Below are 24,846 nucleotides of genomic sequence, written 5' to 3'. Positions count from 1 at the left end.
GGGAACTTTTCTTCGTCAAGGCAACGCTGTTACCCTGACGAGGATAAGTCAACTTGCCGAAACACTGTTTCCAGCGATGTTCTTTCTCAAAAAACTTATCGCTTCACGCATCTTTTCTATACACAACTTAATGAACTCCTTTTGATTTGATTTGGTCGATTAAAAATAAAAACAAACTTGAGCGTTTCAGCTTCATATACTCGCATCGCCTTGTGACTTTCTATTTTTTCAACACTACCGGTACCGTGATATGAACCAGCGCTCTTTCGGTTATAGGTGAACACCTTACGTACTTGATAACATGGTTTAAAAAAAATGGTCCGTTGCCTGCGTTTTTCGCGTGACATTACAATTTGTTGCTGTAGCTAGCATTCATCTGTCACCCTTTCGGCGAAACAATGCCCAATAAACACTCAACTGCCTCTGGAAGGAAACGTTTCACTTTCGTGTTGTATCGATTTCTGAACAAAAGGACCAGTCACGTTCTTTTTTTTTTCCTTTGATCGCACGGATTTTCTGTGCGATGGCGCATGTACGCGCGGACACGTAGTGACCTCCCGCGGCGGCCCCAGTAACTCGCGAGCGCGCCGTGCTCGAATCAGCCAATGGCGAGAACCAAGCTGTGCCAGACCGTTTGAGCTTACCAGTGACGAGTTCAGTGTCAGTGATGACTGCAGCTTCTATCTGAGCACGAAAGCATCACCTTTTGATTTCGACCCACACCGAGCTCCTCGTTGCTCAGTGCTGTGCGTGCTTACACTGTAAGACCCGTGATGTCAACGACGATTGACACGCTATGCAACTAACAAAACCGTGCTCGCGTCGTGGTCCCGTCGTAGACGAAAACACGCACTGCACCTGCATAATAGGCGAACTTAAAAGAGTAGGCACATGACGTCATATACACAGGGCGGTCCGCGTTTACCCGCATGATTTCGGAATCAGCAACCAATTTTTGAGTTCGTTTTCTAAAAGAACCAAATTACTTGCGGTTTTATAATTTCTTGACACATATCAAGATACCGAAGAGAACATATATGTTGAAAGCTTTATTGAAATACCGAAAACTTCCTTGTTTGCTCATTCGCGACATGCGAACTTACTTTTTCACGGAAGGGGAAAAGTGAAGCGGAAGTACAAAGCAATGCACTACGAGAGGCACTCAATTTAGATTACTGGTGTCACGAAAATCCACCAGAAGGTAATGAAGAAAAAAAACGAGTCATAAAAATGAGTTTGTATACTCAGTTTTATAATGAAGATATCCACTAATTAACATCTCAGGCGCTACTCCAGCTACACGATGACTGATTTACGACAGTGGGATTATAGAGGGGTCGCCGAAACCTTGGTACTCCACGAAACGTGCAAACGTCCTTCCTTCTGGCACGCACCGCGGTCGGGGTTGCACACGGTTCCGTGGGGGCAGCAGTGCACGTTGTCGTCGCAGCACACGGCGTCTTTCAGCGGGCAGCAGCTGTACGATCCACTGGGCGCCACGCAACAAGTGTAACCGTCGGGGCAGTGAGACCTTCCATCGCTACACGGCACGATGACTCCCGAGACGGGGCGCGGCGTACTCTCCTTCCCGGGCTGCCTCGCAGGAGTCAGCCTGAGCGTTTCGCTTCCCGGCAAATCAACCTCGTTGTGGATGCATCGTCCAGCGGCAAGATCGCATGAGGTTCGCTTGGGACAGCAGTGTCTTCCGTCGGCGCAGCATACGGCGTCCCGGGACGGGCAGCAGCTGTGGCTGGTGACGTTCCCCAGCGTCGTCGCGCAGCACGTGTGGCTGGAGGAACATACTGTCTTGCCTTGCGTACCGCAGACGACGTAGCTCTCCACTCGGCGGTTCACGCTGCCGCCGAGTGCCTGCGTCAGGAACGCCGCGCTGGCCACTGTCTGGGGCGGCTTGCACGCATCGGTTTCGTTATCGCACGCGTATCCAGACGGACAGCAGTGTTCCCGGTCCGGACAGCAGACGGCGTCGGGGAGGGGACAACATGTGTACCTCCTTCTGCCTAGCTTACAGCACGTGCCACCTAATGTTGGAAGGAAAAAGAGAAAGAAGAGCGAGATAGAAATATAATGATAAGCTGTGCGACACTGACCTTCATGTTACGATTGCTTCACAATTGGCGAGAACACACATATTGTGTTTTGAGGCTCAAGCGTCGCAATCAATCAGTTCAGCACTAGTCGGCTGGAGTGATGAGCTGTCTCTATATTGGTTACATTTACCTTTGATCGGTGGAACTTTTATATTCATGGGGATTTGAGTGCATCAAGAATTACGGCGCACCGTTGCGTTCTGTACAAGAAGGGAGAACGGAATGCTCTATATAAGTAACTTTTGGTGGCAAGCCAGTTCACGACGCACAGTTAGTACACAAGATATCGCAAAAAAAAAACAAACATTAAAGAAACCTTCATAATAATGGGCGAAACCACACAACTCCCAGAACGAAACACTTACTTGCCATACAGTGCTAAAAATTCGTCCCGCAAAACAGTATGTTGGCCGAGTTGGTTTTTATGGCTTCCACATTTACAGCGTGAGACGGCACAACAGTGCCGGAAAGAAGGCACACAAGACACACGGAGTGCTCCGTTTGTTTGTGTGCCAGCCTTTTTCACTGTGGTATTGTCTCCCGCTGTAAACGTGCAATATAAAAATCACAGCATATCCACAAAGTGAATGATGACGAGTGGGCGAAGCTCCGGGGATCAATAACCCCCGTAAATCGCCCACTCGATCATGAAAAGAGGTACGACGACATGTGTGTATAGTATATACAAAGTTGTTTATTAATCACAGTACGTATATGGTGTTGATATGTCAATATCAATGGATAGCCATATGAATATTCATATGGATGGTGATATCCATACGGGTACCCATATGAATACTCAAATATGGATACCAATATGAATACTCATATATATCCATATGAGTATGGATATTCATAGCGTGTCACGCCGGCAGGCAGGGTACGATAGACAGGGGACATGTCTCGACCTTAAAGAGCTGCGCTTCATAAGTGCACCTTCGTTTTCTTCGTTAGAAAGATCGAAGAAACGATAACGCTCGCTGAGCCAGTCGTATCAGTATCGCGAGCTTCAATAACTATTTTCCCAGCATCCGATAACACGAAGCGTCACTCTAATTCAAGCATTCCGTTTCAATAAAATTGTTTGTGGGTGCGTTTCCCGCCGAAAATGTGAGCCTTTGGAAATTTTGTGTTTTAGGGGCGAAGCTCCTTAAGGCGCGGGTCTGTCCATCCCTTGTATGTATGTAGTAGTACGTAACCACCAGTGGCACATACCCGCTCTAGAGCGGGTATGTGCCACTGCACGGACGTAAGGACGGATAGACACACGAACAGTCAGACAAGCAGGTGTATGGACGGACTCACGGACGGACGCACGCGTGGACAGACGGACGCATGGATGGACGCATGGACGGTCGCGTGGACAGACGAAAGCAAGAACGAACGAATGGACGGACGCACGGACGGGCTGACGGACACTTCGCCCCACTCATCATCATTCACTCCGTGGATATGCTGCTATTTTTTTTATTGCTGATCGTTCCACCCAATTTCAATAAAATTGTTTGTGGGTGCACTTCTTGCCACAAAGATATAGATTTCGGAAATATTGTATTTTTATTCTTGAACGTTCATTTTCAATAACATTGTTTATTAGTGTATTTCTCGCTGGAAAAGCAAGCCTTTGAAAATGATGTATTGCTTTATTGGTAAACGTGTTATTAAGTTTCAATAAAATTGTCTGCGTGTCAGTATTTAAGCCAGAAATTTTTACAGCAAAAGCTTTTATGTGATCAAAACTTGGGTCACACGCGGCGTCGTAGTTGTCGCCGCCGCCACTGCCACCGGTGTCTATAAAGACTGTCACACGAAATAAAAAAAAAAACAGTATTAAGGATACTGTGGAGCTCGAACCCGGGTCCGCCGCGTGCCGGCCCAGTATTCTACCACTCAGCCACGCCGGTGCTTTTTTTTTCTTTAATGAATGACATTGTCACCAGTAAAGTACACAGAACATACTTCATAAGAAGTCAGGCAAACACACACAAGCGTCAAGAACGGGAAGCCACTCCGGAACGGGGTCAAAAGTCTCGACAACACTGCGCACTTGAGCAGCTGCTTCTCGGAAGACAGATCTCGTCGACCGTGGTGGCTCGGCGTGTCTATCGATCATGCGACTTTTCTATAATGAAAAAAGTCCCAACAACATAAAGAAGTCGTAAGGGTACTTACTATCAGTCAGACTCTTTTTGAACGGAAGGAACCTAATACCATGGGCTGTGATTGGAAGTTCTTTTCTTAACGTTCTTTTTATAATGTCCCAAAAATAAAAAGCACCACGACAATGAATAAAACAATGCTCTACAGTCTCAGGTTGGTTGCAGAGTCTACAATTCTCTGTCCAGGGTACGTATATTGATTTTTCATTCAGCCACATTTTCACTGGCAGCGTGGAAGTGTGCAGTTTAAAAAAAAATGTTTTGGCTGAAGGAGATATACACATTCTACGTACACGAAATAATACATCGTGACCAGACAGAAGCGAATATGGCTTTCGATAAACAGGTTCGGGGAAAAGGTTATTCACAAGTGCAGCGGTTAAATTTGTTCTGTCAATAGTATACAAATACACTAAGGTAAACCTGGCTTTCAAAAAACTGACAGTATCAACACTTTCTTTTAGGAATCCGCGCAACGGCAATTCCTTAGCAACGCTTGTTGTGACATGAATAAAAGGAAGGTGGTAACACAGACGGTTACGAAGAACCGCTAATAGAAATGGGTGGCACACATCCTTGAGGTAGAAAAATCGCAACACCAACTGTCGCACGAACAAATGCACAAGGCCGAGGCCACCCTTTTCGAGTGGAAGAAAAAGATTGTCTCTTCTCATGGGTTCCCAGGAAGAGCTCCAAATAAAGCAGGCAAATATCCTATGAAAGGCTTGAATGTGTACCCGAGAGCAATGCAACACCTGCAGAATATAAATAAGCTTCGATACAAGGAATATAGTGCACGCTTTCGCTCTGGCAAAAATGGAAAGCTCCCGTCCGTGCCATGTTGCCACCTTTCGGCGGATCGTAGTTATCGCAGCGGTCCAGTGTGGGCCGCTGTTACGATAGTTATCGAGAGGCACACCAAGGTATTTCATAGGAGTCGCATTCCAATGAATATTTGAGAAGACCGAAGGAGTCGTAGCCTAGCCAGAATCCACTACTTTTATCAAAGTTTATGCTGGTGCCAGCGACTTCACAGAAACGTAAAGTAGTGTTGACTGCTTCTTGAACGCTGGGTTTATCAGCGCAAAAGAAGGCAATGTCATCTGCATAAGCTAGAACTTTAACTTCCTCAGCATCATATCGGTAGCCTCTTATGCTGGACTTTAGAAGCACACTTAAACATAATGGTTCCAGATAAATTGCAAAAAGCAAAGGTGACAGCGGACATCCCTGACGTACAGATGAATATAACTCTATTATATTGGAAAGTGTGCGATTTACAATTAGCCTAGTTGTGCACTTCTTATAACAGAGTGATATACCATTGTATAGTACATCACCCAACTGCAGGTGTCTCAGGAGCCGGAACAAAAAAGCATGCTGTACCTTATCAAATGCTTTTGCAAGGTCTATTTGAAGGAGGGCTACTTGGTCCATGCTACCATCTATACACTCAAGAACTGAACGAGCAATATGAATGTTTGTCAGTATAGAGCGACCACGAATTCCACATGTTTGGTGGTCACCTACACATTTAGTAATCACTGTCTGTAGCCGATTTGTCAACAATTTAGCAAATATTTTGTAGTCAACGTTACATAACGATATAGGCCTGTATTCGTTAACTCCCTTTAGTGCGTTAGGATCAGCACTTTTTGGGATTAATGTTGTATGGCTCTGATAGAAAGAAGGAGGAAGTTCACCACGGTCATAAGCCTCTTAAAAAAGTTGCTCAAGGAAAGGTATCAGAAGTTCCTGAAAAGCTATGTAAAATTCGCCACTAAGGCCATCTGGGCCACGAGTTTTGTTTTTCTGCAACGTTGTTATTGCAAATCTAATTTCCTCTGTGGTTATTGGCCCCTCTACAGGGAGTCTATCATCATCTTGTAACTGAGGCACAAGGGCAATGAAGTGGTTAGCTTCTTCCTCAAAATTCTCCTGAAGCTCAGTCGCGGTGAACAAACATTTGTAATATTCTTCAAATGCGGCTCTTATTTCCCATGTCTCTGTGCAAAGGGAACCCCGCGACTAAATTTGCAGTATCTGTTTAGAAAGTGCATATCGCTTTTCATCCCCGAGGGATTTTTTAGTGGGTTCCTCTTCAGTGAAATGGGTAACACGGGAACGAATCTTAGCTCCTCTGTATAAATCTGTATCATGTTTTTGTATCTGTGCTCGAATCACATTTATCTCGTCCCCGTACAATCCCGGCTGTTGACTTTGAAAAGTATGGAGCTTATGAAGTAATTCATAAAGATAGCACTTTTCAGCTTTTTTTCTTTGCGCTATTTCGCATGAAATACTAATTGCCTGATACTTGACTCTTTCTTTGAACCTTTCCCATTGAGCGAATATTGGCAGCTGTCGACACTGTTTTACCTCTTGTACCGATTCTTTTACTATTTTAACAAAACAATCTTCGCGCAACAACTGTACGTTAAGCTTCCATAGGTCCCAGTTTAGAGGGGTTTTACGAAATTTTTTAGGACCACAAGAAACAGTGACCAAGCAATGGTCTGTAAAAAATATGGGCTTTACAGCATAATTATGAATGTGAGACCATAAGCTTAGAGATACATATACACGATCAAGCCGAGCATGAGAGATGCCTTGAAAGTGCGTGAACCTCACTGAGGAAGGTGCATGCGCTCCCACATCTATTAAATTGTGGTCATTCAATAAATTCTGCAATAAGGCTGCACTTGCATCATAACAATTTGTTATATATGAATGATCTCTAGCGTCACAAACACAATTAAAGTCCGCCAAAACTACCAAAGTTCTGTCAGTGTTTAGTAGCGAAGTTAAAGAAAGGAAAAAAGAATTCCTTTCATTCACTTTGGAGGGAGCATAGACACAGATAAACCTCCAATTATGGGAATGAAAAGATAAGTCGCAACAAATGAGGCGTCCTTCCCCGTCAACTTCTAGTGACGTCAAGATATGATGCAAGGGCTTTCTAACTAATAAAAAGCATCCAGCGGATGCACCACGTGCTGGGCTGATGTATAAATTGTAATCACGGAAAACTCCCAGTGCAAGATCGGCGTTACCAGCAGTGGAAATCTTAGTCTCTTGCACTGCAAGTACATCAATGTTGTACTGCTCAAGCACGTGGCGCAACTGCCACTGACGCCTTACATTCCTTAAGCCACGTACGTTGAGTGTCGCTACACACATGGGAAACGTTAGCGCGGTAGCCATTTTGATCTCTTACTGCTTTTGTAGGTCACCTTTAGCCACAGGCCAACCTGTGGCTTTACCTCCTTTGCACTTTTTAGGAGCACTTTCCTCAGGACGCTGGCATAGGCGGCGCGTCTCTCGGTCCCCAAAGAAGGTGACACGTGGACCACACGAAGACACTTGCTCTGACATGTCTGATTCACTCGTTGTTGCTTCATCGGTGACCGGTGCCTGACGCTTCCTTGTCTGACTGCAATCCATTCCTTCTTGTTCCTCATTGTCAGGAGGCTTGTCCTTAAGGCCTTCCAAGTGGTGTTCGTCAGCAGCATTGCATTCATTTATGCTTTCACTGGCGTCGTTAGGGGTGTTATTTTGCGTGCGAAGGGTATCCATGGACAAGTGTTCCGCTTCCTTTAAGGCACCTTCTGCTCCTCCCGCTGCTTCTCCTGTCGCATCAACTACCTCAGTGACATCCATAAGATGATCGAGACGTTGGTCTTCTGTGCCTTGGCCAGAACGGAGTTTGTTGGCATAAGTCGACACGCAGGCATCCGACGAGTGACCAAAACGCTGGCATTGCAAGCACCTCGGTGTTTTGCACTGTCGTCGTACATGCCCCACTCGCTTGCACCGAAGACACAGTGGAGGCCTACCGGGAATAAACACGAGGCATTGGTGGCCATAGATTCACATAAGGTGTGGTATTGAGCTTACAGTGATGGTGTCCCTGAGCTCCAAGGCAACGTCTCTATTTGTTGTCATCCATTGTTCCATTCCTGTACATCTCCATGCCTTTCTTTCAACGGACTTCACAACGCCGTAAGCTTGGAACGCCTCTTCAACACGTCGCGATTCAAGATGAGGCGGAAGCCAAAGTAGTTTCAGCCTAATATTCTTGGGCTCCGGATCTAGCACCATGCACTTCAGCCCTTTTACACGGAGCTCACCTTAAGTGACGAGTTTCTGTTTCGCCATGCTGTTTGCACACGTAACCATCCATACATGGCTCATTTGATACTGGCCAACTCCAATAATGTCCGCTGTGCTCACCACTTTAAGCAGCGCGTCACGAAAGTCTGGGGCACAGTACGGCCTACCACTCAAGTCGGCATGAACGAAAACGCAATTCAAAACATCGTTACCGGTTGGAAGACGTGGCAGGACGACTTTATAGCTTGAGTCTTCATCATGAAACGGAGTCGATGATCCTCGGCCGTTGGCCGATACGCTGTTACCAGCAAAGAGCATTTTGGAACGCAGCCGATCGGTGCGGCTCCGCTGGTGCTTGGGACTTGTTCGCAAACTTGCCTTAGACAGGCTTGATGTTGGGAAAGCAATCGCGTTAATACAACTTATCAAGTGTTTTAAAACAACAATAGAACAACCAGTCGTCACACAATGCGAATAGCGTAACAAGTGGGTCGTCCAAGGCTCCAACTGTCACAAAACGAGCGCTCAAAAAGGGCGTGCCGCCAAATTCTCGCGACGAAACGCCGGAATGACGCCGCGAGGTCAACGATAAATAAAAACTCCCAAGCATTTCCCCGAGGGTGAACATGGTTAAGTGTGAATACACGGGGTGATGCAAGAGGGGTATTTGTTAATTCGCACTATTATATTGTTACACAAATTAAGGTAACTTAATGGGGGGCTTTAATGGGCCCTGAGTCCGCGATCACAGTATAATGATGATGATCACCGCCATGGCTCGTACCCACTCAGGGGGGATCGCAGTGGAGGCAACGTCGTCTTCCTTCTCTGCCCATGCTTCTCTTGTTTTTCCTGGCAGTGATACTTTGTATCATTCCTCCTCTCTCAGACGAAGCCCTCTGGGCGAGTCATTCTTGCATCCTTCGTGTAAACGGCTTCAGGCGGGCAACATGCGTCACCTCCGTCTTGCATGAACGTCGGCCACTCGTGGTGACACGTGCAATTTCATAGTTGACCTCGCTGACACGACGGAGTATCACAAAAGGACCAGCATGGTGCGCCAGTAGCTTTTGGCTCAAGCCACGTCTGCGTATTGGGGTCCACACCCACACTAGATCACCGGGGGCATAGGTTACATGCCTGTGTTGACTGTCGTAGCGAGTTTTGGATGACTCTTGCGCTGCCAGTGTACGTAAGCAGGCAAGTCGACGGGTTTCTTCCGCACAACACAAGGTTTCCGCAATTGTTAAATCGTCATGGATGACAAAAGGAAAGATAGTGTCCAGCGTATGTCGAGGTGAGCAAGCGTAGAGCAGATAGAAAGGGCTATAGCCTGTCGTTTCGTGTTTCGACGTGTTGAAGGCGTACGTGACGAATGGTAATACTTCATCCCAGTTTTTGTGGTCAGAGGCGACGTACATTGACAACATGTTGATCAACGTTCGGTTTGTGCGCTCGGTGAGACCGTTAGTTTGCGGATGATACGCAGTAGAGTGTCGGAACTTGGAGGCACACAAACGAAGTAATGATTCGACAATATCAGCGGTAAATTGTCGTCCACGGTCACTTATTATCACGCGAGGAGGTCCGTGTCGCAGGATGACTGAATGCAACAGGAACTCCGAAACCTGGACTGCCGTGGCGGAGCACAAGGCAGCCGTCTCGCAGTACCGCGTCAGGTAGTCGGCGCATACAATTATCCACCGGTTACCTTTTGAGGAGCGTGGAAATGGTCCCATCAGATCAATGCCAACCTTTTCAAAAGGGAAACCGGGAGGCTTTACCGGTTGCAGGTGACCAACTGGACCCGAGGAGGGCCGCTTGTGGCTCTGGCACTGCGTACAGCTCGCCACGTAGTTCTGAATTGTTTTGCTCATTTTCGGCCAATAGAACCGCTCTTTCGTGCGACTAAGTGTTCGTGCGGTGCCTAGATGGCCAGAGGTGGGGTCATCATGCGTGAGACGCAGAACAGACGTTTGGAGGGACGCAGGAACAACCAGCAGAAAGCGGGCACCCGTCGTGGACAAGTTTCTCTGGTAAAGAAGACCATTTCGGACGCAGAATCGGCCTTCGCTTAATGAATTTCTTGCTCCAGGGAAGAGAGCTTTTAAGCTTGGGTCATTACGCTGCTCAGCGGCGAAAGTCACGGCATCAGGAAAACCAGACGACTGAGAAGTGATAAGGTGGTCAAAGTTATCGGCTTCACAATCTGTCGATAGTAGCGGCATTCTGGAGAGGCAATCCGCATCAGCGTGTAGACGGCCAGTCTTGTATGAGATGGTGAAGACATGTTCTTGCAAACGAATGGCCCATCGTGCAAGGCGGCCGGATGGGTCACGAAGGTTGATCAGCCAACACAGGGAATGGTGATCTGTGACGATAGTGAACGGGCGACCATAGATGTATGAGCGAAATCGTTGCACGGCGAAGACTACCGCTAGGCATTCCTGTTCGGTCACTGTGTAGTTGCGTTCAGGCTTGCTTAAAGAACGACTTGTGTACGCCACAACGTGTTCCTTCTTGCCAGAACGCTGAACGAGAACGGCACTGATACCGATTCCACTTGCATCTGTGTGAATTTCCGTGGGCGACGAAGGATTGAAGTGCCGAAGTATTGGCTGCGAAGTTAACAAACACTTCAGCTTGTGAAAAGCGGCATCACACTCGGAGGTCCACTGAAACAGGCTGTTCTTGCGTAGAAGGCTCGTCCTAACACCAATGTCTGTCGCTCGCCAAAGTGGCACTTTTTCGAATTCAATACAAGGCCAGCTTTTTCAATGCAGCTTAGCACGAGGTCTAGGCGAGTGTTGTGCTCCTCAAACGTACGTCCAAAAATTACGACATCATCAAGGTAACACATGCATATATGCCATTTCAAACCACGCAATATAGAGTCCATAAATCTTTCGAATGTCGCAGGAGCATTGCACAATCCGAATGGCATAACGTTGAACTCGTAAAGTCCGTCGGTCGTAACGAATGCCGTCTTTTCTTTGTCAGCTGCGTGCATCGGAATTTGCCAGAAACCTGATCTCAGGTCGACAGATGAAAAGTAGGACGCGAAATGCAGGCAGTCTAGAGCGTCATCAATGCGCGGCAGTGGATAAACGTCTTTCTTGGTAACAGAATTCAGTCGGTGGTAGTCAACGCAAAATCTCCGCGTACCATCCTTTTTCCTCACTAGAATGACAGGAGCAGCCCACGGACTTGCCGATTCCTGTATTATTCCCTTTTCCAGCATTTCTTGGACTTGCTCGTTGATGATCTTGCGCTCCGACGGTGCCACTCGATAAGGTTTCTGCCTAATGGGATGCGCCGACTCGGTGTGGATCTGATGACGTATCCGGGACGCTGGTATTAAGGGCCTTTGGCTATTTTTAGAAAAATCAAACACTTTCGAGTGCTTGGATAGAACGTTTAACAGTGTATGACGTTCGCTTTGGTCAAGTGACTTGCTGACCATTTGTAGCAATTGGGCACCTTCTGAACCTTCTAAGCCTACATGTTCATTTTCGTTTGTAGCATCAAGAAGCGCAACCAGCGTCGTACATGATTCGGGTCTAAATACTGCAAGTTTCATGCCGCCTGGTAGAATTGCAGGCTCCATGGAACTGTTCATTGTCCACACACCTGCCCATCCATCAACGGCTGGCACTATGCAATGGGGAATGAGAATGTTCTTTTTCAGGCATGCCAAGGGAATCGGTTCGAGCGTGGCGTCAAACGTGCCACAGTTGTTGCTAGAACATGTCACGGGAACACACACAGCAGAAAATGCAGGAACGACTGTGTCCACGGAGACGAAAATATGCATTCCTCCGGACGGGAATTTTCCAAGAGCGCCGTTGGGAAAGTACCGTGTATAGAAAGATGCCCACTTCTGCAGTCTACAGTTGCCCCACACTCACACAAGAAGTCATTACCCAAGATAACGTCATGTGTAGACCGTGGAATAACCGCAAACTCTGTGCAAAACACCTTGCCACACAGCGAGACGTCCACAGTACAATATCCCACCGGACACAACACATCACCACTTACACCACGAAATGTCACCCCACGGTTCAGGCAAAACATCACTTTTGGTCCCAGCAGGTTTTTAAAATTTACACTCATCACCGAGACTGTCGCGCTTGTATCCACAAGTTCCATAGTAGCCACTCCATCGACAACTACATGAACTTTGTTCTTCAACATAAACGCTGACGGGGGTATACCTGTAGATAGCACCTGTGATCTCACGGCCTCACCCCCACAGGCCGCACCGACTAGTTTTCCGGCGGCGGTGTACCTGCGCGTCGCCGTGGCGATGGCGATCGTGGAGCACGGGGAGCTGGTGGTGGTGTCAAACTTCGATCAGAGGCCGGCGAGGGGTAGCGTGATCCGGTAGGTGCACGTGGTTTCCGTGACGTGGAGAGCGGATGGTCGAAAGGTTGGTGAGACATGTGCCAAGACTGTCGCTGATATGGGCGGTGATCACAAAAACGTGCGATGTGACCCGGGACACCACAGTTGTAGCATACCGGACTTGGTCGAGGGGCACGTTGTTGCTCAGAGTAACGACTCCTCTCGGAAGGCATGGAATAGTGGTACCGTCCTTCGGGGGCCCTGTAGGGAGGCGATGTTGGGTAAACAGGTGGGTGAAAACTTCGTTCGTAGTTAGGAGGTGGTTGACGGGGGAATCCAGCCTGCCGTGTGCCTTGATATTCATAAGCGTCTGTTGCTTTGATCGATGGTTGCCATGGTGGAAGAGAAACAAGAGTCCGCACACGTTCTGGCTCGCTTACGTACCCATCCTGAAAATCACTGGGGCGATGATAGCTCTGCTGACATCGAAGCAGCTCTTCTCTAACGATCTGCCGTATGGTCAAAGCAAGGTCATTAGGCGGCACTGTTTCAACACTAGCCACAGTGGGGACGTTGGACAGGCGGCCAAATTTCGGAGAAATTCGTCGCATCTTGAGGGATTCAAAGGTACGACAGTGCTTCATCACGTCGGACACGGAGTTCAAGCAGTCTTTCCCAATTAAGAAATTGTACACGTCTTCGGCTATACCCTTGAGAACGTGTCCAACCTTGTCTTCTTCAGACATCCTCCCATTCACGATCTTGCACAGCTTCAATATTTCTTCAATGTATGTCGTACATGTTTCTGCTGGAAGCTGTGCCCTCTGAGACAATGCCTGCTCCGCGCGTTTCTTTTTTGCGTCCGAGTCACCGAAGCACTTCTGCACTTCTTCAACAAAACGTTCCCATGTCGTGAATATGTCTGCGTGGTTCTCGTACCACATAAGGGCGGTGTCAGTTAACGAGAATACGACATGATTGAGCTGTTCGTTCGAGTCCCAGCCATTGCTTCTGCTCACCCGCTTGTAGTTCTTGAGCCACACGTCGACGTCTTCTCCTGAGGTCCCGCCGAAGTTTGGTGGCACTCTGTAGTACGGCACGGAACCCATCGGAGTTGGCCTCGAAGCGTTGGATGGCTGCTCTTGGGCCATTACGATCGGTGAAGGTGGAAGTCCGGCGAGCCGGCGGCTGCGACGAAGTCCTGGTAGTGAAGCTCCCGTCTTTGGGTTCGTCCTACCCAGCACCTTCCACCAAATTGTTACTCAAATTAAGGTAACTTAATGGGGGGGGGGGGGGTTTTAATGGGCCCTGAGTCCGCGATCACAGTATAATGATGATGATCACCGCCATGGCTCGTACCCACTCAGGGGGGATCGCAGTGGAGGCAACGTCGTCTTCCTTCTCTGCCCACGCTTCTCTTGTTTTTCCTGGTAGTGATACTTTGTATCAATATTTATTAATCACACTATGGTGCCTTTATGGTGTAATGGTTCCTGGGAATCGCAATTTGATCACACGGGGGAGTTTACGTTAACTCACTGGCGAATGCCAACGGATTTTAACTTTACTCCCCCTCATGACCCGCTCTCGACGGCAGACTGAGAGAGAAGGCGGGCGCGAGAGAGAGAGGGGTGCACGCGCAGCTGCAGCGAGCGAGGAGAGCGGAGAAGCGAGCGAAGGGGGAGGGGGTATAAGGCGCGTTACTGACACCGATATCAGCGTCGCGTCCGTGGCTTATTCGGTAAGGCACTGCGCCGTGTCGCCTGTAGGCAGACAGAAATTAGGTGCCTTCTTCCTTTTCCTCATAAACCACTAACAACAACATATTCGGTAGAGCGTCGCGCTGCGGCCCGCCAAGCCCTCTTTCTTTTAAAGATAGAGAGAAGACTGCGGACACCGCCGACGGCGGCGGATGGTTTGGGGTCGCTTATAAAGTGTATTCACACTTAAAAAAAGAGAACAAACATCCAAAGACTCTCCGGGCGCGCGACTCCCTCCCTCGGAAGCGTAGGTTCGCCGACGAAACCTCCTCGCGTCGGCGGCCGAGCAAGCCCTGGAATTTTCTCGATGGAAAGGGGCGTGGTGATGCCGGGTTGAGTCATCCGTCGCGGACGGCCCCCGTATTGTCTCGCCCTTTCTCCCAGCCTTCGCTGCGCATCGCGCCGACGAAATGATGAGAACTTTCTGGAATCTCGTGCGGAAGGTATTTAATCGAGCAGCCGAGATGGGAGATCATGAGAAGAAGGAAGTTAACGCCGGTGTGCGTAGGGTATCTCGCCGCGTCTGTCGGTGAAGGTTTTGTCCTCAGTGACAAAGCAGGAGAAGAAGAAAGTATGCGCCAGAGTGCGTAGGGTGTTTCGCCTTGTGGGCAAAGCCTTTTGTCCTCCGTGACAAAGGAGGAGAAGAAGAGGATTTCCACCTGAGGGGTGAAGGCTCGAGCTACAGACAAGAGCGTGTGTCTACCGCTATCGAGCGAAGACGCGTGGCAACAGCTGCGTGTGTGAAGCCGACGTGTTTCCGGCGAAGAAGTTTGAAGCTTGGAGAGCGGCCAAGTGAAGACGCGAGGTTTCCTGGAAGAGAAACTTCGGGGGCAGCGGAATGACAACAACGCTGGACTTTGAGTGAGTTATTCTCGGAAGAGTATCATCCAGACTTTTGTTCCAAGAACTTTGGACTGAATAGGTTTTCTATCTCTTTAGTCTTCAAGTGTCTTGGTTGTTCAATGCATGCGACTGCATTGTAGTGCGTATTGTTGTCTGTGTCCGTTGTTTCGAGTGTGGCTGATTGTACTGTGTAGTACGTTGTTTGATTGGTGACATATTGTATGCAACTATTGTGGAGTGTGCATACTTGTGTATTGTTTTTGATCTGACTTTATTGAGAATATAATTTTGTTTTATTTATCAACTCTCGGCTCTGACTTGTTCTTTGGGCCACAGCCGGCGCCCGCTGGCGCGCCAAAAAGGACCACTTCTAAATTGTCCCCGCTTTCGTGGTGCGGTTCGGGGGGCCGATATTTCGGCCCTTGGAATTAGCCCGGCGATCGCCTCCCGAATTAACGGGACCTGTGACACCAACCCATTACAAACGCTTGTTCTCAATCACCTATTAGCTGTGGCGCATACCTACTTCAGGCATGATTCCTCATCGTCGTCAGCCACTACATGAAAAATTGGCACAAAATTCCTTGCAAGTGTTTAGCGGATACAACGCTTCTCAGAAAAATGACGAAGAATAGCATGGCGAATGCTGGTCTAATGCCTTAGTGGGTACGCAGCAAGTGTGTTTGCAACAGTTACCGAATGATTTAGAAAAGCTCTGAAAGGCCGCTCTTCTAGCTCTCGCGGTGACTGTGCTGTGCCTTCCGCGCTGGCCTGGCGTTTTCTTCTTTCGGGGGAGGGGTTCAGTGGTATTTGAAGTAATTTTGTGCGCGCGTTTGTGTGCATGCAAATACACACATGAAAGTTCAACCTTTCGGCGAAAGGAAGTTGAATCCCCTTCCCCACCAACCCTTGGTTACGCCAGTGCTTTGGGTGTATTTCTGGCCGTAAAGTTGAGCCCAAAGGGAAAGCTGGTGCTTTTCGGCTTCCGAATATTTTATAGCATTAAAAAAAACTAAGTAGTGGTTTTACAGTGCCGTTTATGCTGCGCTATTACGGTTCCATTTAAATATAGTACCATGGTCCGAAAATTCTTAGCAGCGCGAGTTGCTCGATAAAGTGTCGCATAAAGTGTTTAGATTACAACAGTGGCTTACACTGGTCTCCCAAATTATAAAAGCGTGGTATTGACCATAACTGTACAGTGTTTCCATGCTTACGGTACGGTAAACCGACACTGCTTGAGCGTGGGTGCACTTCTGCCTAAATAAAGTGAGTGTGAGTGGATTATGTGAGTGAGTCTATATAGACGCTTGGGAAGTTTTGCATAGATTCGCTCGCTGGATTCCGTGCCGACCGGTTTTGCCCTCGCGATCTCCGACGACAGCGCAGCAATTACATTTAGGATGACTGCCAGTTGGGCGTGTTGGTAAAAGTTCATGATGAAACAAGTGCAAAAATACAAGCGCTTTTTTGTTTCTTTGGTTTTTCTGTTTTTCTTTTTGTTTTTGTTTTTTTCGTTTCCTTCTCTTAGTTCTTGACACGTATTTGTTTCCGGTTGTGGGCATGTGCATATTTTGTTATATCACGTTGTTGAAGATGACAGGGGAAGTCGGGAATGACGTACACGCGTGTGATGTATTTATTAGTGTTCGCTTCGAAATAAAATTTTCAGTTGCTAGTAAGCGCTTGTCTGTGTCCTCTCTGAGTGCGTGTATTTTTGCGCTTGTTTCATCATGGACAGTGCAGCTCTGGCCAACTGGGTTGGTCCTACGCCATCTCCTACCGCCGGTCTCCGACGACGACGACAGCGTAGCTCTGGCTCACTAGATTAGCCATACGCCATCTCCTGTCGCCGACAAGAGCTCTCGCCAGTGGTGCCCCTCCTCGGACTCCTGCAACCGGGTCCATCTTTCCTGTCTTCTGCTTACTTTCGTCGTTCGCTGTTCCTGCGCATTGCTCTCTCCTTCCTCTCTCTCTATCTCCTTATTTTTTATTCCTATCCTTTTAATCCCTCCTCTACCACCATTCCTCGCGAGCTACTGTTGAGGTGTCCTCCCCCGGAGAGACAGTTACGGGGCTCACTTTTCTCTTATTTTCATTTATAATCACTACCCCCCCCCCCCCTACCTATAAGTCTTGCATATATCGGCATAAAAATGTTTTTTGATGTTTCGATAGAATTAGTTGTGGGTGCATTTTTTGTCACGCACAACAAGGCCGAGCAGAGTTTGACCATGCGACGGAAAACGCGGGCACACAAATTGGCCCCTAGACATGCGTCAACAAAGACCCCATGCATATATACATCGGCCGGCATTGCCAGGTGCACCCTCTTAACCAATCACAGCACGAATATTTTCTAATTTATAAGTACGTCTGCTTCGGATTGGTGGTGTTAGAAAACAAGAAAAAAAAATCAACTAAATTTCGCACAGGTGGTGCTAGGCCCAAAGGATGTGCAAAGCTGGGCAGCATTCTTTTTAAATGCGAAACCTTTCTTTGCGTACTGTGAGCACTTTTGGTATCTATCTATCTATCTATCTATCTATCTATCTATCTATCTATCTATCTATCTATCTATCTATCTATCTATCTATCTATCTATCTATCTATCTATCTATCTATCTATCTATCTATCTATCTATCTATCTATCTATCTATCTATCTATCTATCTATCTATCTATCTGTCTGTCTGTCTGTCTGTCTGTCTGTCTGTCTGTCTGTCTGTCTGTCTGTCTGTCTGTCTGTCTGTCTGTCTGTCTGTCTGTCTGTCCGTCCGTCTGTCTGTCTGTCTGTCTGTCTGTCTGTCTGCGGTTTGTCGAATACGACTAACAGTCGCTAGTCCACAGTAGCACAAACCCGCGGGCGGGTATGCGCCACTGGTATGTGGGTAGGTGCCGCAGGGGATTGACACTTAGTATCTACCCAGGAATGACGAGAACTTCGCTGGTATGCAGGGGACCTGGGTGCAGATCCCATGGTTTCCCTGTTGTTTTTTATTTAGTTTTTTAATCTCGCATGCTAGTGGTTACGTCGTCACCGGCGGCGGCTGACAACTACGGCGCACATGAGCCTCATTGTGACCTCATAACAGCTTTCGCTGTAATATATGGACGGCAAGAGCGCACTGAAGACGAACCGCGACCTCCTCGAACACACAATGAAGGCGTATACACGCACCCATGTGGCGCATCTTCATAACCATGGCCTACCAACGTGCCCAAATCATCGCCTTGATGAAATGTGCTGCTTGTGCAATGCTGCGCAGACCTACATTGAGTACTCCACTTTCTTAGATGTAAGGCCAACCGTAGCTGTGGCATTGTACGCACGCGTCCACATCAGCTATACGGGAAGTACCGGGCTCGATCCACAGTGCTGGGCGGCCACCCACCGGTTTGTAAACAGGGGACAGGCGGGCGTCGGGGTGGTGAAGCGACACCCCGTGGGGAAGCTCACTCTGCCTGGAGGACTCCCAACCCGTTGCGCGGGACCGGGTGGTTGTACTGCCAGACGGTCATCGTCGCAAAGCATACTCGTCTTTCTTTACGATGACTACTGACTCTATAGTCACCCATTCACATGGATATGCAGATGTAGTGTGACGTAGATATATACATTACCGGTGTTGCAGATAGATCCATCGGGGCAGGTCCTCTGGGCGGCGGTGGCGAGCACTGCGAATAGACCAACGAAGACGTAGATCGCGGCCACCATGGTTTCTCCGGACTGGTTATGCTGCAGCCTCTGGCAGTATATCGCACGCCTCCTTGCTTATTTCTCCCTTTCTGTTGCTGTGAACCCGAAACCGGCGGATGTTATCGCTTTGTGCCCGACAGCTCAGATAGCAAACTGGACAGTCGAGTCGTAGCCATGTCGCATGTTCGCTTCGTTCGAGGAATGCGCTTCTAGTCTAAGAACTGGCCGAGCAAGATATGCACGTTGCTCTATCTTTCTTTTCTCATTTTTGTTTTTTTATCAGTGCATACGAACTGTACAAACAGGGAGTATGCTTTGGGGCTCTGACCCTTATCTTGGTGCACGCCTGGACGAAGAAATCATGCCTGTTTCGTTTGTCACTTTCCTCGCTAAATAGTTGTGCACTGGTAATGGTGCGATTTTGTGTTTCATGCAAATTTCAAGTTCACGTCTCGCATATATGGCACCTATACGACTCTCCCTCTCCCTCCCCCTTCTTTTTTTTTTGCTACTGACAATGTGGTCGGGCCTGCTACATTTTTTTTCTGCCAGCATGCTGTCGGAACCAAAATGCCCCAAATGTATATTGCGGCTAAAATCTATATAGCCCGTATGCGGGAGTAAAATTTGAATTTGGATCGGAACATTTCATCAGGGCTTGAATTGGCTCGAGAAAGTACAAAACGCAGCGAATGAACAACATTGCAATGTTTTGCGACAAAATTGACATATTTTGCTACAATCTCTGTGCTTCCATCCTTGGTTTCATGGGCGTAATGCCGATGACTATAGACTATTATAGCGTGAATGGTCCTTCGAGCAAAAGGAACACCCCCCCCCCCCCCCGCCCCCCACATATATTTATATATGACTTTTCATCTATATATATAGATGAAAAGTCACCACGTCTTATCGCGGCCCACCTCTCCGTGCAGCGACCAACGCTCTCATTCGTCCACTTACACAGTGTACCGTTCGTGTCTGTATAGAAGGCATTCGTCATCACAGCGTTTTCGCCATATTTCGTAAGTGCACCCACGCTCTCATTCTGGGGTGGGATTTATTGTCTTCTGCGTCCGCTTTCATATCTTGTCATCAGTGCCTCCTGCATCTAAGTGCCACTGACTCTTTGCCGCTTGAACACGATGGACCCATCCGCCTTGTCACCACGTCAGATTATGTACTTCGGTCATACATCGAAGAAATTATAAGTGTTAATTGCCCCGACATTGTGGATTGTGACGTACTAATTCTCTCCCTTACGGCCATACGAAGGTACCCCGCCGCGGTGGTCTAGTGGCTACGGTAACAAATTTAGACCCGCAGCTCGCGGGTTCGTATCCCGGCTGTGGCGGCTGCATTTCCGATGGAGGCGGAAAAGTTGTAGGCCCGTGTGCTCAGATTTGGGTGCACGTTAAAGAACCCCAGGTGGTCGAAATTTCCGGAGCCCTCCACTACGGCGTCTCTCATAATCATATTGTGGTTTTGGGACGTTAAACCCCACATATCAATCTATCAATACCCTACGAAGGGGCATTGTGATCACACCAGAGCTTATTCGATTCTTCGATGGGTCTACCTACCTAACCGCCTTAAATCGAACGCCCGAGAGTGTACTCCTCCCCTGTGTCTCATCAGTATCTTGTGCGGTGGACAGTGAGCCTGTTGCGATTGTTACTCTTCCGAACAACCACAACGATGTCCCGAAGCCACAATCGCTGCCATTCAATGCCTCTTCCACACCTGTGTCGGCAACCATAAGCACTGACTTAACACCTGCTCAAACTGAAGATTTGCTCGCCCTGTTGAATAGACACCGTTCTCTATTTGACGTGAACTCGCCCGTCCTCTCAGCATGACTACCACCGCTACTCACAGCATCCAGACTGACGGCTCTCGTATTTTACATCGACGTCCATATCGCGTGTCTCAGGCAGAATGCAAGATCATCGAGGAAAACGACTCAGACATGCTACAACGCAACATCATACGACCTTCCTCGAGTCCCTTGGTCATCCCCAGTTGTTCTCGTTCAAAAAAAAAAAAAAAGATGGGACAGTGCGTTTCTGCATCGATTACCGTGCGCCAAACAAAATAACGCGCAAAGATGTTTATCCTCGTCCTCGGTACGACGCACTAGTTTCATTACAGGGCGCCGAGTATTTTTCTAGCCTCGACCTTAGGTCAGGCTACTGGCAGATACCAATGTCGGAATCTGATAAAGAGAAGACCGCCTTTTCAACACCAGATGGGTTGTACGAGTTTAATGTGATGCCGTTTAGACTCTGTGTTGCACCCGCCACCTTCGAACGCATGATAGACTGCGTATTGCGTGGTTTGAAATAGAAAACATGTCTGTGCTATCTCGATGACATAGTAGCGTTTTCACTCACGTTCTCGCAGCATCTACAACGTCTTGATTAAGTCCTGACATGCCTTGCAAAAGCCGGTCTACAGCTTAACACCAAGAAATGTACCTTCACTAGCAAGACAATCAAGGTTCTCGGCCACCTCGTCAGCAACGAAGAAATTCGGCCGGACCCCGAGAAAAATCGAGGACGGCTTGCCGCAGTCCTCGATTTTTCTCGTCCACTACGTCAAAAGGACCTGCACAGCTTTCTTGGGCTATCTTCTTACTTCCGGCGCTTCATACGTGGATTTGCCGCACTTGCTTATATATATATATATATATATATATATATATATATATATATATATATATATATATATATATATATATATATATATATATATATATAATATAATATATTATACTTGCTCTGTACTTCATTATTGCAGCATGCAGCATTCCTCTTCACCTTTTCTTCCGATGTTCTTTCCTGTACCTCCACACATCTATCACCCTCATTTATCCATACTACGACGTACTTGTATTCGCCTACCCTCGGTATTTCTTGCATGTGTTGACACCGCTTGATCGTTGGGTGGTGTAGAACGGGGCGCCAAGATGGCGCATGAGAGGGTAGAGCTGGGCGTCATCTCTCGACAAGCGACCACAACTCAACGCAGGACGGCTGCAATGGTTTAGCGAGTGACGCAGCAGACATATTTCTAGAGGAGGCGTCATATAGAGTATTGTACAGCACTGGGGGCTGGACAGGGAAGTGAGGGTGAGAAGAAGGGAAACCAGGAAGGGATAGAGCATAAAGAACAGCACAGCCTTGCATGTAATTATGCAGGAAAGGCGAAGAGATAAGAATAATTATTGGAGTTTAACGTCACAAAAATGAGATATAATCCCGGGAGACACCATAGTGGAGGGCTCCGAAAATTTTACCATCTGGTGTTCTTTAACGTGCACCTAAGCACACGGGCCTCAAGCTTTTCATCGCCGTCGAAATAAATAAAAGAGGGGGGAGAGGGTAAAGTATAGCATATCAATCTGTAGGCCAGAATTCCCTAAGTATCAGACTTACAGGACTCCAGTAAAGTTGTCATGTCAATTTAGAACACCAAAAAGACGCCTATAAGTGGTGTTAGATTTTTTGAAGTAGTGATGCGCAATCTCGAAATAAATTGCGAAATTGCTTGACGTTCGTGGAAGGCTAAGCAGACAGGAGCTCGTCAAAGCACAATGGTAAAAAAAAAATTGGGCTCGTCCGGGATTTGAACCCGGGACCTCTCGCACCCGAAGCGAGAATCATACCCCTAGACCAACGAGCCGACTACGGTTTCGGGAAATGCACATCCATTCTTTTTTTATCATGCCACAAACGGCGTAAACTACCAGAGCAGGAATGTTATGGGTAGTGTTGTAATATTCCGGGGGCCTACACTTTGCTCGCTACGTTAGAAAAGAGCACTTCATATAAATTAAACCAACATGTTGTGGCTGTGCGTACGTTGCAATCTTTGACAGTCGGGGGATTTTGCTTCGAATGACAGGTGTCGACGCGTCCTCCCGTGGCGTTAGGGTCCGCGGCTCGTCTTCTCATGCCTCGAACTGAATGGCCCGCTCGTTCATACCTCTCCACTTCTAAGTGCGCCTAGCACTAGCGCTGTCGTTCGATGCCTCTTGTTTGGAAGGTCACAGCTTGGTCAATTTCAGTGAAAATTGTATCCATATAGCGCGAATCAGGAGGTTTTATGAATGGCCATACTGTGTTTTTTACGACGTGTTTTGTTGTTAGTTATGAAACACTAAAAACAATTAAGTACCTGCAGAGACTAGGCGAGAGAGCGGCTACGACTACTACCGTCAGCACATAAGTTCTCCTCCGCTTATTGTTAGAGCCATGCGCGGTGATTGCCTCACCTGTTTCTTAAGCAGGGACGTCTGGTTTGCCGCGGAACATTCGGTTAGCTTGTGATCCAGAATAAATCACTAAATATGTTCAAGCTGTACTACATGGTTTCGGTTCAAAATATTATTTATCAATATTTATTTATTCATTCGTGTATGTTAGATATGATAATAAATACCGCGTTTATTAATGATGTAGACCAATTAGCTCTCAGAACAATTATTGAAAATAATCAAACGCATTCACTGCAAGAGCAAGAACAGCGGGGACCGTTGCAGCCTTTGGTAAAGAAGACCTTAACGACACGCGTGGCCTTTATGCTGCATTTCGGCAGCATTGAGAGGTAGCAATAAAAAGCACCGGGACGAGCTTAACGTGCTCACAGACTGTCTCAACTAGAATAATGCCCGAGGCACGTGTCAGCGAGCACCAGAATTGAAACACTCACTTTTTCTATTGTACAGGAAGAGCATGTCTTATTAAAAGCAAACAGCTGTTCTTTCTTGAAAAAACATTCCACAGTTTTGCCAAATGCTCTCTAAGCAGGATAAAAGAAAAACAAAAGGATTCCAAAGAAATGGAGTCTATTACCCAGACGTGACGATGCCTAAGCTGACACTCTTCATTGAACAAACGATAACCTGCTGAGAGCACGTCCGTAAAATAACTTCAAGGCCAAGCTAAAGGAGCACCGAGTTCAGTAGTGAATGGGCGAAATGGAAGAGCGTAGGATGCGCAACGAACACGTGGGAATACATGACGCAAGAAGGGAGCCTGCCGGTAACACTGATTAGATGGATTTATCCAAGTTGCCCAGCTTTCCATGCAGTTCAAAGCAAAAAAGCATCAATATGCCACTAAATGGCACAATGTGAAATGATTCGTCTATCATGTATAAGAAAAACATGCAAATAGGTTGACCAATTTCACTGTAGTCGTATATGGTGGCGAAATACAAGAATGGAAAAACAATGCACCAGACATTACGCTTGTGCAACTCAACAATATGGGTCTCTAACGGTATGACAGTCACTAGAAACACTAGATTTTCTGTATTGCAGCCGAACAGCGTAATATTTAGGGGTGCGACATTATCTGGAAGCTTTGAGATGGTCCTTGGAACATCACCGTACAATAACACTGACGTACTCTGGCGTGAGAATGTTTCACATCATTTCACAGACCCCGGTGTGAATCAGGAGAATGCTGGCATGTCCCACGGGGGCAAAGTGAGATACAGTCTGTCAGCCAGTTTTCATCCGCCATTAGTCACAGCGCAGTGATGAGCACCAACACAGAAGGGAGTCCCTAAACGGAGTGAAGGCAGGCCACATCAATGGGCTGTGCTGCATGACGCATTCCCCGGAAGGCAAGCAAGAGGCCGGAACCCGAAGATGACTCGTTGTAGACGAATGTACGGCATGGCTATAGGTCTTCACAGATAATCCACCGGATGATAGTGAAGGTCGCGAAGCTGTAAGGACGCCAAGAATTCTTGTTGAGGTGTTGTGGATACACAATGTGCGCATGGTAACGCAAGATCACGGGGAA

The 24,846-nt window shown here is 47.6% G+C and overlaps 1 protein-coding gene, 1 non-coding gene and 1 pseudogene across 2 annotated transcripts; all 3 read right to left on the bottom strand.

The window, feature by feature from the left end:
- Positions 1 to 1,231: 1,231 nt before the first annotated feature.
- Positions 1,232 to 19,123, bottom strand: LOC142805117 (progranulin-like). Its single transcript, XM_075891159.1, has 2 exons — positions 18,955 to 19,123; positions 1,232 to 2,039 (listed from the first exon to the last, which is right to left on the bottom strand). Exons 1-2 carry the CDS (start codon positions 19,046 to 19,048, stop codon positions 1,327 to 1,329), a joined length of 807 nt encoding a protein of 268 aa, XP_075747274.1. The 5' UTR covers positions 19,049 to 19,123; the 3' UTR covers positions 1,232 to 1,326.
- LOC142771162 (uncharacterized) lies at positions 7,481 to 8,698 on the bottom strand (annotated as a pseudogene).
- Positions 19,124 to 22,642: 3,519 nt separating the features above from the next.
- On the bottom strand, positions 22,643 to 22,714 carry TRNAP-CGG (transfer RNA proline (anticodon CGG)). Its single transcript has one exon. It is a non-coding gene; the product is annotated as a tRNA-Pro (tRNA).
- Positions 22,715 to 24,846: the final 2,132 nt, after the last annotated feature.

Source organism: Rhipicephalus microplus, chromosome 1, assembly GCF_043290135.1.
Source record: "Rhipicephalus microplus isolate Deutch F79 chromosome 1, USDA_Rmic, whole genome shotgun sequence".
In the NCBI taxonomy this organism is placed as follows: Eukaryota; Metazoa; Arthropoda; class Arachnida; order Ixodida; family Ixodidae; genus Rhipicephalus; species Rhipicephalus microplus.
This window is presented reverse-complemented; position numbering and strand designations above follow the sequence as displayed.

Excerpts from the sequence above, each read along its gene's own strand:
- LOC142805117 (XM_075891159.1), bottom strand. The coding sequence starts at position 19,048 with ATGGTGGCCGCGATCTACGTCTTCGTTGGTCTATTCGCAGTGCTCGCC. Across the intron at positions 2,040-18,954 it reads TGGATCTATCTGCAACACCG|GTGGCACGTGCTGTAAGCTA; the intron begins GTAATGTATATA and ends TTCCAACATTAG.